Source organism: Mus pahari, chromosome 1, assembly GCF_900095145.1.
Source record: "Mus pahari chromosome 1, PAHARI_EIJ_v1.1, whole genome shotgun sequence".
In the NCBI taxonomy this organism is placed as follows: domain Eukaryota; kingdom Metazoa; phylum Chordata; class Mammalia; order Rodentia; family Muridae; genus Mus; species Mus pahari.
In genome coordinates, this window is record NC_034590.1 from 117,047,768 (window position 1) to 117,060,654 (window position 12,887).

The 12,887-nt window shown below is 55.5% G+C and overlaps 1 protein-coding gene across 3 annotated transcripts; it reads right to left on the reverse strand.

Annotated features, from left to right (window-relative positions):
• Positions 1-104: 104 nt before the first annotated feature.
• Positions 105-12,801, reverse strand: Sipa1 (signal-induced proliferation-associated 1). Of its 3 annotated transcripts, none has more exons than XM_021201158.2 (17): positions 12,107-12,801; positions 11,042-11,291; positions 8,753-9,550; positions 8,072-8,199; positions 7,810-7,986; positions 5,135-5,309; positions 4,648-4,751; positions 4,225-4,382; positions 3,514-4,123; positions 2,955-3,229; positions 1,603-1,821; positions 1,408-1,519; positions 1,218-1,326; positions 978-1,079; positions 832-886; positions 548-626; positions 105-474 (listed from the first exon to the last, which is right to left on the reverse strand). In XM_021201158.2, the coding sequence occupies exons 3-17, from the start codon at positions 9,417-9,419 to the stop codon at positions 328-330; spliced, it is 3,117 nt and encodes a 1,038-aa protein (XP_021056817.1). In that variant the 5' UTR covers positions 9,420-9,550; positions 11,042-11,291; positions 12,107-12,801; the 3' UTR covers positions 105-327. The 3 variants fall into 3 exon arrangements, with proteins under 3 accessions (XP_021056817.1, XP_021056831.1, XP_021056801.1); XM_021201142.2 differs by lacking the exon at positions 11,042-11,291 and adding an exon at positions 10,042-10,072 and having other exon boundaries at positions 108-474; XM_021201172.2 differs by lacking the exon at positions 11,042-11,291.
• Positions 12,802-12,887: the final 86 nt, after the last annotated feature.

Consider the following 12,887-nt stretch of genomic DNA (forward strand, 5'->3'; position numbering starts at 1 on the left):
GAACTCAGAAATCTGCCTGCCTCTGCCTCCCGAGTGCTGGGATTAAAGGCGTGCGCCACCACGCCCGGTCCCTCCTCTGTATCTTGAACATACAAACACAAATAGAGTTGTTTGCTTTTTGTTGTTGTTGTTTTTTTAACTCTGATGTCTCCTTTACAGAATATTTACAAACAGGGACAGGTATTAGCCACCAAATGGGCTGGGAAGAGGGGACAGTGCTAAGACGCGCCTCAGCGCAGGGAAGAAGTCCTGAGGAAGGGCACTAGTATGACCCAGTTGCTCCGAGGGGCCAGGCAGTTTCAAGCAGGTCCAGATTCAGACTGGAACTCAGGCAAGGTCAGTAGTAGGTGAACCCAGATGCTTAGAGGCCAGGAGCAAGCGGGTGGCGGCACTCTCGGACTCGGCCAGCAGCCTCTGGTTGTTGTGTCTGAGGCTCCGAACCTCCTCCTCCAGGGCTGCCCTGTCTGCCTTCTCCTAGGTTGAAGAATGGTAGTCAGAACCCTTGCCAGGGGTAGCCCTGTGCACCCCTGTCAGGCTCTCTCCTCACCCTCTGCAGGTCCTCCTGGAGTTTCCTGAGCATGGACTCTAGGTGAGAGACCTTTTCTGACAGGCTCCCGGGTTCTGGCCTGAGGACATGGGGTCAGAACTCAGCGGAAGCAGTGGAGGCACTCCTGACTGATAACCCAACCCTGCCTGCCTTCTGAGAGTTAGGTATCTGTGGAAGCAGAGCCTAGATAGCGTTCAACTCCAGTGGGCAGGCAGGGAAGGACACATACAGACACACAGACACACACACACACATGAGGAGGTATGTGAGGGCAGAAACCTTACTCAGAATCACACTTTAAAGTTTCCTTGGGGTCTCCGCTCTCTGAGATGGGTTGTCCTATAGGGGAGAGAGAGAGAGACTGTGGGCAGGTCTGAAAGGAATAAACCTCATCATCCTGGCTCCTCCCCCCTGGGCCCTGCGGCCTCACCCTCCCGGGACAGTGACTCCAGAATTGTGTTGCAAGTAGAAGCGATCTCTGAGATGGACTGCCACTCATCCTCCAGGGTCTCGCTGCTGGCTTCCGACATAACTGCAAGTTAAAGGAGAAAGGCTTAGGGAGGGCGGGGCGGGGGGTGGGGGAGGGGCTAGAACTGGGGCAGGGGGTGTGGGGGAGGGGCTGGAACTGGCCGTCTCCTCCTCCTGTCCTCTTTCCTGGCGCCAGACTCACTCTTACTGATGGAATTCCGCAGAGACAAGGTTCTGGGCAGGATGGAGGCCTTCAGTTCTGGGGCTGAGTCACTGGTGTCTCCATGGCTACTGGGGCTTCCTGACTGGTCCTGGGGGCAAAAGTGAACAGCAAGGCTGTAACACCCAATGTCACCTCTGCAATGACTCTCCAGAGCCTTGTTTCTGCTTACCTGGGAAGGGGGTGTCCCTCTGTCAGTACCGGGTGCAGATGGGTTGGCAGTGGTGACAAGGAGGAGGTCTGGAGTGGTGTTGGGCAGGATTGGAGCCTCATCGGACAGGGAGCTAAGGAGGGCAGGGGTGACTCAGAACGGAGAGCTGCTCTTCCAGAGCCGTGCCTTCAGGTCAGGCTAGCCCAGTGCGTGTACCTTCGAGGTGACAGGGAGTTGTGGCTGTGCAGGAACTCTGTTCTCTCCTCAGTCAGATCCCCAGGCCCCGGAGGACTGCTACTGTCTCTCAGGCAAAAATGTAGCAGCTGCTTGGTGGGAGGCAACATGACCAACTTCCCAGTTTCATCCTGTACTGGCTCTGGGGCCCCACGCCGGCTGGGTTCCTTCAGAGAGAGCATATACAGCTCCGAAAAGCTCCTGGAGGGTGGGGGTGGGGCAACATCAGGTAGGTCCCTCCATCCCCTCCACAGCATCCACCCCATCCGAGCTACTGCCAGAGACATCCAAAAGGAAGAGAGGTCCAGGCATCCTGACTCTATAGCAGACAAATATCACTGTTAGCCTTGTATCCATGGCTGCCCCATGTATCCTAAGCAGGCTACTCTCTCTGTGTTTTCTGTCAAACATACAGAAGTGTACTTACAGTTTAAACAATGTAATGTAAATTGATTAGCATCCACAGTGCACTGCCTGGAGCCAAATCCAGTCTATGCTTCTCTTCCTTTTTATTAGCACACATGCCAGTTTTTCAAACTCCTATCTGCTAAGAATAGTTTTTAGATATCTTGAACTATTTATTGACGTGTATATGTGTATTTATGTGGGGAGGGGGCAGGCACATGTGAATGCAACCGCCAATGACGACCAGAAGGGGGCGTGAGACTCCTGGATCTGGAGTTGCATACAGGCTGTGGTGGAGCACCATGTGGGTGCTAGGAATCCAACTCAGGTCCTCTGCAAGAGCAGCAGATGCTCTTAATGGTGGAGCCACTTCTCTGGCCTTAGTTCTTAGATGTTTAAATTATTTAAAAGATATTAATAGAGTACTTCATGACATGGAAAAATTACACAGTCTGAGCATAATGTATTTCCACTTGGAATTTTTTTGACCCTACATTGGTTTACCAGTAACCCCTCCACAAGACAAAGAGCATCCACATCAAATCCTAAAATTCCAGCCTCCATGGTTTTAGTAGATACTGGCACACATTCATTTTCCTACAAAAGAGACGAGTGACTGTGGCAGAAGAGTGGCTCCAAAAGTCTAAAAGTATTTACTATTGGGGGTTCTATGGGAAAAGTTTGCCTATATTGGGTTTAGAATAGGAAGTGATCAATTGGTGTATACTTAGGGTGGAGGAGCTAATATCTTGAAATAATAGAAGGGGCTATTTGACCTTTAGAGAGTGAAAGCATGAACTTAAACAGTTTCAAGTCTAGATGAGTAAGGTACGATTCAGAGCATGCTGATGCTAACACGGGAGGCACAGAATGGGCCAGCTGCTCAGTCCTCCTACCCCCCCACAAGCCCCCACCCCCGGTGCCCTGACCTTCGCGGTCGGCCGCTCTCGTCTGGAGGTAGGACCGTGACGCAGACCTTGGGCGCAGAGCGCAGCATCTGGGCAGCAGCTTCAGGACCCAGCTTGGGCAGCGTCTGACCGCAGACTCGCAGCAGACGAGCTCCAGGCCGAAGCCCCGTGGTCTCCGCGAACGTGAAGCGCTCCACGTGCGTGATGAAGCCCTCTGCATCCACCTCAAAGCCCAGGCGACCTTGGCCATCTCTGGGCAGCGCTAGTTCTCTGGTCTCACAGCCGCGGCTCACCAGCTGCAAGGAAAAGTTGGGTGAGTGGCCCTTGGGGGCGTGGCTTTGCAGAGGCACCGCCCCGGTCCCGCCCCGGCCTCGATCGACTTAACGCGGCATGCGGGTGGAGCCCTAGCGACCCACCTGATAGTTGTGTATTCGAATTGGAGAGTCTGAGATTAGAAGTCACCTGTGCAAGCCCCCTCTCCCCGCCCCACCGCCGCAGCCTAACAGTTTTCAGTAGGCTCCGCCCCCGATGCGCACCGGACCAGGGGAGGCCGGCGCCTTAGTTTTAGACACTGGCTCACCTGAAGACGTGCCACGACTTCGCCCACGGCTTGCCCTGGGGCCCCGTCGAGCCGCAGCGTGATCGCCTCCCCGCGCCCGTGGTACAGATCAAGTCGGTGCTCTGAGAAGGTCCAGGCCAATACATCGCGACAGGCACAATTGAAGACTACGCGGCCGTCGCGAGGAGCAACCAGCACCAGTGTCTCTGCTGAGATGCCCAACAAGCAGGGCACCTCGGCGTCGTCCGGGCCGCTCGTTTCAGCTCCCGCTGCGACCCGCGCCCCTGGAGCCGCGCGCACGCCCCACATCAGCGCGCCCGCCGCCTGCAACTCCGCGCCTGGGCTCCGAGGGGTTGCCCGGCGCCTACCCCCCAGAGATGGCAGGCCAAACCGCGAAGCCGAGTCCAGCGAAGTAGTGGTCACTTCATTAGTAGCCAGGTCTTGCAGGTACTGTTGGCGTGTGCGTGTAGCCATGGCGTGGAACTGGCGTGCGTGACCAGCCGCTTGCTCACCATTGAGTGCCTTGGCCAACAGAAAGGCCCGGAAATCGGCGTTGGCTGCAAAGGGTCCTCCACCTTCTGGCAGCGCGGGCCCGAAGGCAGGAGTGTCCTGGGTGCGGCTCACTGCCACCCTGCGTGGAGGAAGGCTGTAGTGAGGGAACGAGAGGCTGAAGGGGGCGAGGGATGTGTCCAATCATCGGTGCCCATGACCTGAGATCACCCTAGCACCCACCTGTATGAAGTGTGTGGGGTGCAGGGAGCATGCGCACGCACCACCAAGAAAACATGCTGGAAGTGAGAGCGGATTGTCGTGGGGCAGAAGGGCTTGCTACCCGGCTCCTGGAACACGATGGTCACAATATCGTTCCCGATATGACGCTTCCTCAGGAGCTGGGGTTTAAAGGTAGGCAACGAGAGGTGAGCTTTGTGCCCCCCAAATCCCTCATTTAGGCATGGCAAAGGCGTCAGTGGTTCCCCACCTGCACCTTGTAAAGGCCTGAGGAGGGTATTTGGGAGGTGGTACAGCATGGGGGGCGGGGGGGGGGAGCGGTTGTTGGGTTCAGCAGAGCTCAAACTACGGTTCTGATACTACCACTGAAGTAACACCCTCCACTGCTTCCCGAAAGTCTTTGGCCTGTCCCAACCCCTCGCACACCTGTTGCTGGTTATTAGGCGTGTAAGGCAGCATCGTGGACACGTGAAACATGATCTCATGGTCTTGGTAGGTGGTGTAGAGTGAGTGTGTGCCCGTAGAATCCGCTGTAGCCAGACAATTGGGGACACAAAGAGAACATGGGGAGTGTGGGTGACTTCAGTGAGCCTTGCTTGAACTTAACTTCTATGTCCCAGCCACCAGTCATTATTGCCTAGGCCACGAAGACCAAGAGCCCCCATCCTTGGTAAATTCCCTCCCCTCTCCTATAGACTGCAGCCCCGCACCAGGGTGAAGGGGAATCAGGATAGGGGTGCTGAGATAGAACGAACCCAGAAGTAAGACTTAGAGGGGAGCAGAGCACTAGATTGCTGTGGGCAGCTCGGCCCCCATTCTCAGCCTCAGCTACCACAGACTAAGGAATGCTGATAAAGTTCTGCCCTGCACCTCCAGTCCCTTCTGGGGGGGGGGGGACGGGGGAGAGGCTCACTTTTGGTATCCAGCTGGGCCCGGTAACTTTCAAAGCCTTTGAGTCGCACCACATCACCCAGCAAGGTGAGGAACTGCATAAAGGCTGCTCCGGCCTCCTGGTTGTTGTACATCTCTTCCTCAGAGCCCTGGCCGGCCCGGCAGTACAGGATGCCCACCTTGCGTTGGAAGCTCAGCTGAGGGGGTCATGGACAACAGAAGACAAAGGCTTCAGTACCCTGCCAGCCCCACCACGTTGTGGAGCATGGGAAGAGCTGGCCTTGGGGGCTGGGCTGCCAGGGTAGGAACTCAGCCATTTGGGCGTCTTTGCCCATCAAGTGGGTTCCACCTGCCCTCTCCCTGTGCTCATGAGGGCAGGGAGGGGACAGAAGATTTAATGACTTCTCCAGCAACAAAAGAGATGACTCACAGAAAGGACCCTATACACCAGTGGTTCTCAACCTATGGCTGTGACCCCTCTGAGGGTCCAATGGCCCATTCACGGGGGTCTCATAGCAGCAGAGATCCTGCGTGTCAGGTATTTATGGTACGATTCCTAAGGGCAGCAAAATTACAGTTATGAAGTGGCAATGAAAATAATTCATGATCAGAGTCACCACACCATGAGGAGCTGTAGTAAAGGGCACCAGGAAGGCTGAGAGCCTCTGCCAAGCACAGTGCCCACGTTCCCTCGGCTCAAGGCTCCAGCATGCTGGCACCCCAGCCCTCTGAGGTTTGGAGTCATTTCTGTCCCCTTCCTGTTTGTATTTTTGATAGGCTATAGTACATAGGCCAGGCTGTACTTAAACTCATACATAGCTAAGACTGGCCTGGAACTCCTGATCCTCTTGCCCCTATCTCCCAAATACTGGAAGTCTAGACATGTACCTGCATTTTTGTTTGAAACAGGGTTGCTGGAGAGATGGCTCAGCGGTTAAGAGCACCAGCTGCTCTTCCAGAGGTCCTGAGTTCAATTCCCAGCAACCACATGATGGCTCACAACCATCTGTAATGGGGATCCTATGCCCTCTTATGGTGTGACTGAAGACAGAAACAGTGTACTCATGTACATAGAATAATTAAATAAATCTTAAAAAAACAAACAGGGTCTTGCTATGTAGCCCAGGCTGGCTTTGAATTCAATGCAATCCTCCTATCTCAGCTGCCTAATATGGGGATTACAGGCATACACCACTATGCCTGGCTTTTCTGTACATTCCTCTCCTAGTGTTTTCCAGTTGCAGACAGGTATGCCCTACTGGCCCCATTGAAGTAATCCCATCCCCCAGTCCCCAGCTCTTCCCTCCCTCCTTCACAGCTAACCTCTGTGGCTGAGGGCTTCCTAGCATGCCTGAGGTCCTGGCTTCTGTACCTCAGGGGAGGGGTGTGTATGTGGGGGCTTGCCAAAACAAAGCCCACAGAAAACCACAACTCCCCTTATAGACCACATATATATGGCCTTATCCTGGCACTGTTGGCCCTAGTACTGGGGGACAACAATGTCATCTTCCTTGAAACTCTCCGCCTATGCTTCCCTGCATATTTAATCTCTTCTCCCCCCACAGCTGCTTCTAGCTCAGGCCCTTTTCCCAAACCCCAGGTCTGGTTCACCAGCTGCCAGGGGCCTCTGCCTCCATGCCAGGACTAAAGACACACACCGCCACACCTGGCCACATCGTGACCCCCTCAATTATGATGTCTCTTCCTCTATCCTTCCTCCAGAGTCCCTGGGACCCACAACAAAACACAACTCCTAGGGCTGAGAAGCTGGGGATCTCGCCCTTCTTCACACTTTTCAGTCTGTCACAGAGTGTGAGCCACCTCATCATTACCTGTAACCACCATGACTGCCATGTCTAATCTGAACAATAACCACAGCTTTGGGCCTTTCTGAGCAGAAGGCTCTTACAAGAATGGTTTAGAAAGATCTCTGCTCAGAAAAAAAAAAAAAAAAAAAAAAAACCTTGTCAATCCTGCCTGCCCAGAAAACAGGCTCATGCTGGTCTGGGGGCTTATATGTTTTCCAGTATGAAACTTTGGGTGCTGTCAGTGGCCTCTAGGGACCCACTCCCCCACTCTCTGTCACTGAACCCTGCAGCTCCTGTATTTCATCAGGGGCTCTCTGCCCACACTCAGGGACAGCATCTCATCTGGAGCGGTTTCAGCATCTGGTCTAGGTCTGATACCGTGAAGGGATGAGATGTTCAGTGACCACTGTAATAAACAACACAGAGGAGAGCCAGGGCCAGTGGGCAACTCTCAGCACAAGGTACAGGACTTCCAACTAGCTTGAGTGTCCTGAGGTGAACAGGAAGCTCTAGGAAGCTTCCCATGTGAAGAGACCCAATGGGCTGGGGGAAGAAAAAAAAAAAAAAATGGTGACATGGTGAGGGAGCTGCAGAGCAACAGGGTCAGCCATACTGTAAAGGTGCCCAGGAGTCGCCCTAGGGGTTTCTGTTTGTTTTTTGATGCAGTGCCTGAGCAGGCCAGGCTGCAGCCCCAGACTCTGCATTCCTAACATGCTATGGCTGCTTTACAAGTCTGCCTTGATCAAACAAGTCTCCCGTGACGCTGGCTCCTTCTCCCTGAGATGCTGGAGGTGGATCAGCTCTCCTGAGGTCAGTCTGTCAGATCAGGTCAGGATTAGGGAGCCCCATCTCCCCAGATGCTGAGCCCTCCTTCCTCCCAGCCACTCACCACTTGCTCATCTAGAGTAAGCAGCGTGCGGGGCACCTTGGGAGAGGCTGAGCCCAGGCGCAGGCAGGTGGGGCTCAGCCGTGGAGCCACGTGTTCCAGAAGCTTCCTCGGGGATAGGCCCCTCGGGGGGCCGGGAGGCAGTGCGTCCTCTGAGATGGTGCCACGGAGGGTCCGGAGCTAAGGATAGGATGTAGGGACATTCAGTTTTTGTATAGGCTGTGGTGGAGGGAACCCACCTCCTGTGCCTGTAATCCCAGCCCACCTGAGTAGTCCGCACGATGACCCGGTAGCTGTGTAGGGTGCCCCCTCCACTGCCCTCTTTCTCCTCCCGTCGCAGGCTCACTGCCACTGGACCCAGCGCCTCATCCAGCCCAAAGAAGTTCTGGTGTTCTGGGGGCCGGGGGGGGGGGTTTGGTCAGTGGCCTATGGGTCAAACCCACAGACCACCCTATCTCTTCACCACGCCCACCACAGAAGTACTGTCCTAGGTACTCTATCACCAAGCGCTGAACCTGGGAGAAGTTCACTCCCACCCGTTTGCAGTCCCACCCACGTTACACCTTGTCCTAGGCCCGGGGAACAAATGCCTAAGTCCATATGCTGCACTGGCTCCACCAAAGCTTAGGTTCTCCCTTTCAAGACATGAAAGCTTCTTTTCCTGCTAATAATGAGAACGGGGTTTCATCCCACAGATATGGAAATAGGAAATCGCTCGCTGGCCTCCTGGAGGGTTATGAAGATGAGCCAGATGGAAGGGCACTCCCTGACTTCAGGCTTGGCCTTAAAGAGGTGGTTAGAGTTGAGCCAACAGAGCCCAATTCAGCTCCTGCTCCTCTTTTACCGGGCAAGCACAACCCACGAGCCTCCCACTGTATAGAATGTAGACCACAGGGACCTCTGACCCAGCTCCTCTCCTGCCTCTCCCAGGCTCGCCTGCCCTTACCTTTGCCATAGAAGTACTTGCGGTAGTAACCTGCACCCAGATCTGCGTGCTCCAGGCTGTAAGCTGTGGTCCGAGTCTGTGGCTCCTCCAGGACGGACACAGCCGCATTAGGCAGTGCAGGGGGCACAGGTGGGGATATTGGCCCGCCCAGCCCTAGCTCACCCTCACCACCAAGCTCGCTCACAAAGCCAGGTGCCCCGAGCAGTAGATCTGAGGTGGTAGTCTGGTCCTCAGCTAAGGTCCCAGAATTTGCCTCTGTATGGCTGCCTGTCCCCCGAGGTCGTGGAGCCCAGTCAAAGAGCAAGCTCTGCACATCGTAGTGAGCAAACCACCGGGGTTCCAGCACTGGCGGGAAGGTGGGCTCTGGCTCCTCTGCTGGCAGCCCTAGCAGTGCCAGTGGGTCAGTGAAGAGCCGAGTAGGGGTTGCAGCAGGGCGGCTGGCATCCTCGTGGCTGTGGGCACGGGCACGGGGGCTGGCCGGTGTAGGGGGCCGGACTTCACTAGCATCACTGCCGCTGCGCAGGAGTGGGCCCCGAGCTGGCCTCGGCTCAAAGGTATGTGGTGTCAGTGGGGGCCGGGCAGGTTGGCGCAGCTTACGGGCAAAGAGGTCATCGGAGGGTGCAGGGGCCATGCCCCGCCGAGGGTTCCCCACACCGCCGGCCCACATGGGCGTGCTCTGTGGGCCTGACTCTCTGGGGGCCGGGCCGCATTGGTGGGCAAGGGTCCTTGGTGCCCAGCCAGAAGGCTGAGGTTTCAGTGGTTCCTGCACTGCAGGAGGAGGGGGCTGCTCAGATGGGCCTGGGGAGAAAACAGGAACTCAGGCCCCCAGCCCAGTCTTCCACCACCCCATTTAGCTTCCGGCCCCCTCCGGGACCATCAAAGCTGCTTCCGCTTTCCTGGCCACTTCCTTGTCTGCCTGGGGCTGAAGTTTCCAGCCCCCATCCCAGGCTTAGCTCTGGTCAAGGCTGGGAGCTGAGCTGGGATGCTTTGCCTCTGGGGGTGCTAGTGACTGGGTCTAGTGGGCACGGAGCCTCCTAGTTCTCCCCTGTACACCTTGGCTGTGGAACTAGGCCCAAAGTAAGGGTTGCCACCAAATTCGGGAGACAGTTTCCACTGGGACGGAAATCAAAGCAGTCACTGGTGTCTGGGTCTTGCCCACTTGACAAAGGGAGGACGTCCTGTCCCCAGAGACCTTCCTCCCTGGTACCTCCCACTTCCTCCAGGGTCCCCAAGGAGCTGAGCACCCAAGGCCCTAGACTCAATGCCCTCAATTCCCGAAGCCTCAATACCTCAAGGACACAGGAGCTCCTGGGGCAGCTGCTACAGGACAGAAGCAGTGGTGAGAGGACTTCCTATAACACAGGAAGTGGCCCCAACTCAGCCCAGCCCCCTGCTTGGCTCCTATATCCTGAGGAAGGTGCTAGGGTCATAACAGCTCAGTCACGGGACCCGAGACACCTAAGTCTAAAGGACAGGACTAATACTAACCTCTTGCAGGTCACTATGCCCACTCCCTGGAGTGAGAGAGGCTAACCCCAACAGGACCCTGTGGATATCTGTTTACCTGGCCTCACATGCATGGACAGCGAGATCTGAACCCAGTGAGACAGGTCACAGTGAGGCCGGGTAAAGAAGATGAGCTTGCCTGAACTAGTTCCATGTTCAAACTAGAATTTGAACCTTGTTTCTGAATCTCGAAGGCAGTGGTTCTCAACGTTCTTAAACACTATGATGCTTTAATACAGTTCCTAATGGTATGGTGACCTCAAAGTCAGAAAATTATTTTCATTGCTACTTCACCACTGTAATTTTGCTGCCCTTAAGAATCATAACACAAGCCGGGCAGTGGTGGCGCATGCCTTTAATCCCAGCACTTGGGAGGCAGAGGCAGGCAGATTTCAAGTTCAAGGACAGCCTGGTCTACAGAGTGAGTTCCAGGACAGCCAGGGCTACACAGAGAAACCCTGTCTTGAAAACCACCCCCCCAAAAAAATTAGAATCATAACGTAAATATCTCAAGTGTGACTCCTGTGAAAGGGCTGTTTGACTCTCAAAGGGGTCCCAGCAGAGGTTGAGAACCGCTGCTTCGGGGCTTGTCAGCGCTGCACCTGTCTACTCTGCTACTGTGTGCGTAGGAGTAAGGCAGCCTTGTGAGGGGAGACGGGAGAGGCTCAAGGTCTCACAGGATGTAAGGCTAAAACACCCAAGGCCCCAAGGACCTACTAAGTGCGGAAATGCGGTGAAGCTAGACTAAGCAGGTGCAAAAAGGTGTGAGAAGGCTGAGCCCACCTTGGGGGGAGCTAGGGATGAAGCCAACAGCTGGGGCAGGGGCAGGCCTCCATTGGTACTGTTTTATACATCATCCAGTGGCATCAAGTGGGGCTAGGCCAGGAGGGGATAGGGAGCAGCTCCATGGTACCCCTCAGCTGGGTCTCCAGAACCAAACAAGAGCAGACCTCTTCCTCAGGGTCTTCCTGTCTGTCTTCTAGGATAAGCTACGATGCTGCACTTCTTGATTTCTTTGAAGACTGCTTGGAAACTGAAAGGTGAAGCCAACTATGTCCGTGTGTGAACTATGTAGACCCCAGGTCCATGGACTAAGCTGTGGGCATATGCAGGCTTGGATTTAGGCCACAGTGCGGGGAGGAGACGGACAAGAGAGGGGTCTGTGAGGGCCCTTCGCCATGAGCTGAGCTCTGGGACTGTATGCAGCCCAGCCCAGGAGCTCCCTCTTGTTCTGGCCCTGCCTTAAGGGGTGTACTTGGGCTCTGCCCCCCATCCCACATCTTCACACAAGGTCCATTGAGGCCAGGACATTCCTTGCAGCCTGTGTCACTGGGGGGGAAAGGGGGTGCCCCGCCCCCACAGATCCGGAAGGCCTGGCTGCCCCAGGAGGAGGCGCTGGATGCTTCCCAGCACATCTGGAGGTCGTGACCCCATTTCTGTTGCCAGGGAGTGCTACAGATGTTTCCTCCCAGGCCAGAACCCAGCATTGCCAAGGCTGGGAAAGAGGTCACACTGGGAAAAGGGGAGCCCCAGAATAGGGGGAACCCCACATACTCAGCAGCAGGAGCAGCTGCCAGCACTGCTGAGAAAAGTCCAGAACCAATGAATCCACTCAGTGGAGCTCTAAATCTGCTCATGCAGAGGAGGGAGTGGGAGCTGCCAGCAGGAGACAGAACACTGGACGTGCTGACTCCGGGCTGGACTGGGGCAGGAGGTTGGGTGGGGTGCGTGTAGTGAAAGCAGCCAATAGTCCCATCCCTCCCCACACTACAAGGGTTCACATCCAGGTTACTTTGTTGGGTATCCAACCCGAACCTGGTGCCTCCCGGTCCCTGATCCCGCCAGTACCTCTCGGGCTCAAGCTGGCCACCGCTGCCTTCCGCACCAAGGTCCCGCAGCCTGCTCGCACCGCTCCCGGCGCCTCCGCTCCGCCCGGAGGCGGGGCCAGGATGGAGGCGGTACGTGGTGGAGGGGCGGGACTACCCGGGAGCTGTCTAAGGCGGGAAGCACAGTGGGTGGGGACCTCCGGCAGGAACCTAGGCAGCCCTGGACAGCTTGAAGTTCTCTTCTGTCCCAGCCTTCAGCCGCTCTTTTAACTCCGGGTCCTAGTCCAGTCAGTGACTTTACCGAGAAATGTGAACAAATGTACCTACCTTCCAGACCAATTGGAGCGCTAGAGGCCACTTAGTGTCCTGCTGTGGCTCAGCAGACAGCAGGTACTAGGGCCATAAACTATTTCACTCTTTAAGGGCTGGGCCTAGCTAGATAACCAATCTACCATTTATGCAGTGGTGAACACCATTAAATCCAGCACTCTGGAGGCAGAGGCAGGTGGATCTGAGTTCAAGGGGAGTGCGTAGTAAGCCCGTCTCAAAAACAAAATAGAACCTTTTCTATTCCGCGTTATTTTCTTTAAGCTTGGGACAAATGAGGCTAAGTAGTCTTTGATCACGATCAAGGCTGATGAACGTGTGAGCCACTAGGGCACAGAGGACTGCTTGAAAAGCAGGGAGGCCGGTGAGGAAGGCAGCCATCCCACCTCATCTCCACTCGGCGGACTCCTCACGCTCTTCTGACTTCATCCTCCCTGCCTTCGGCACCTCTACCAACCTCACCTAGTCCCACAGAA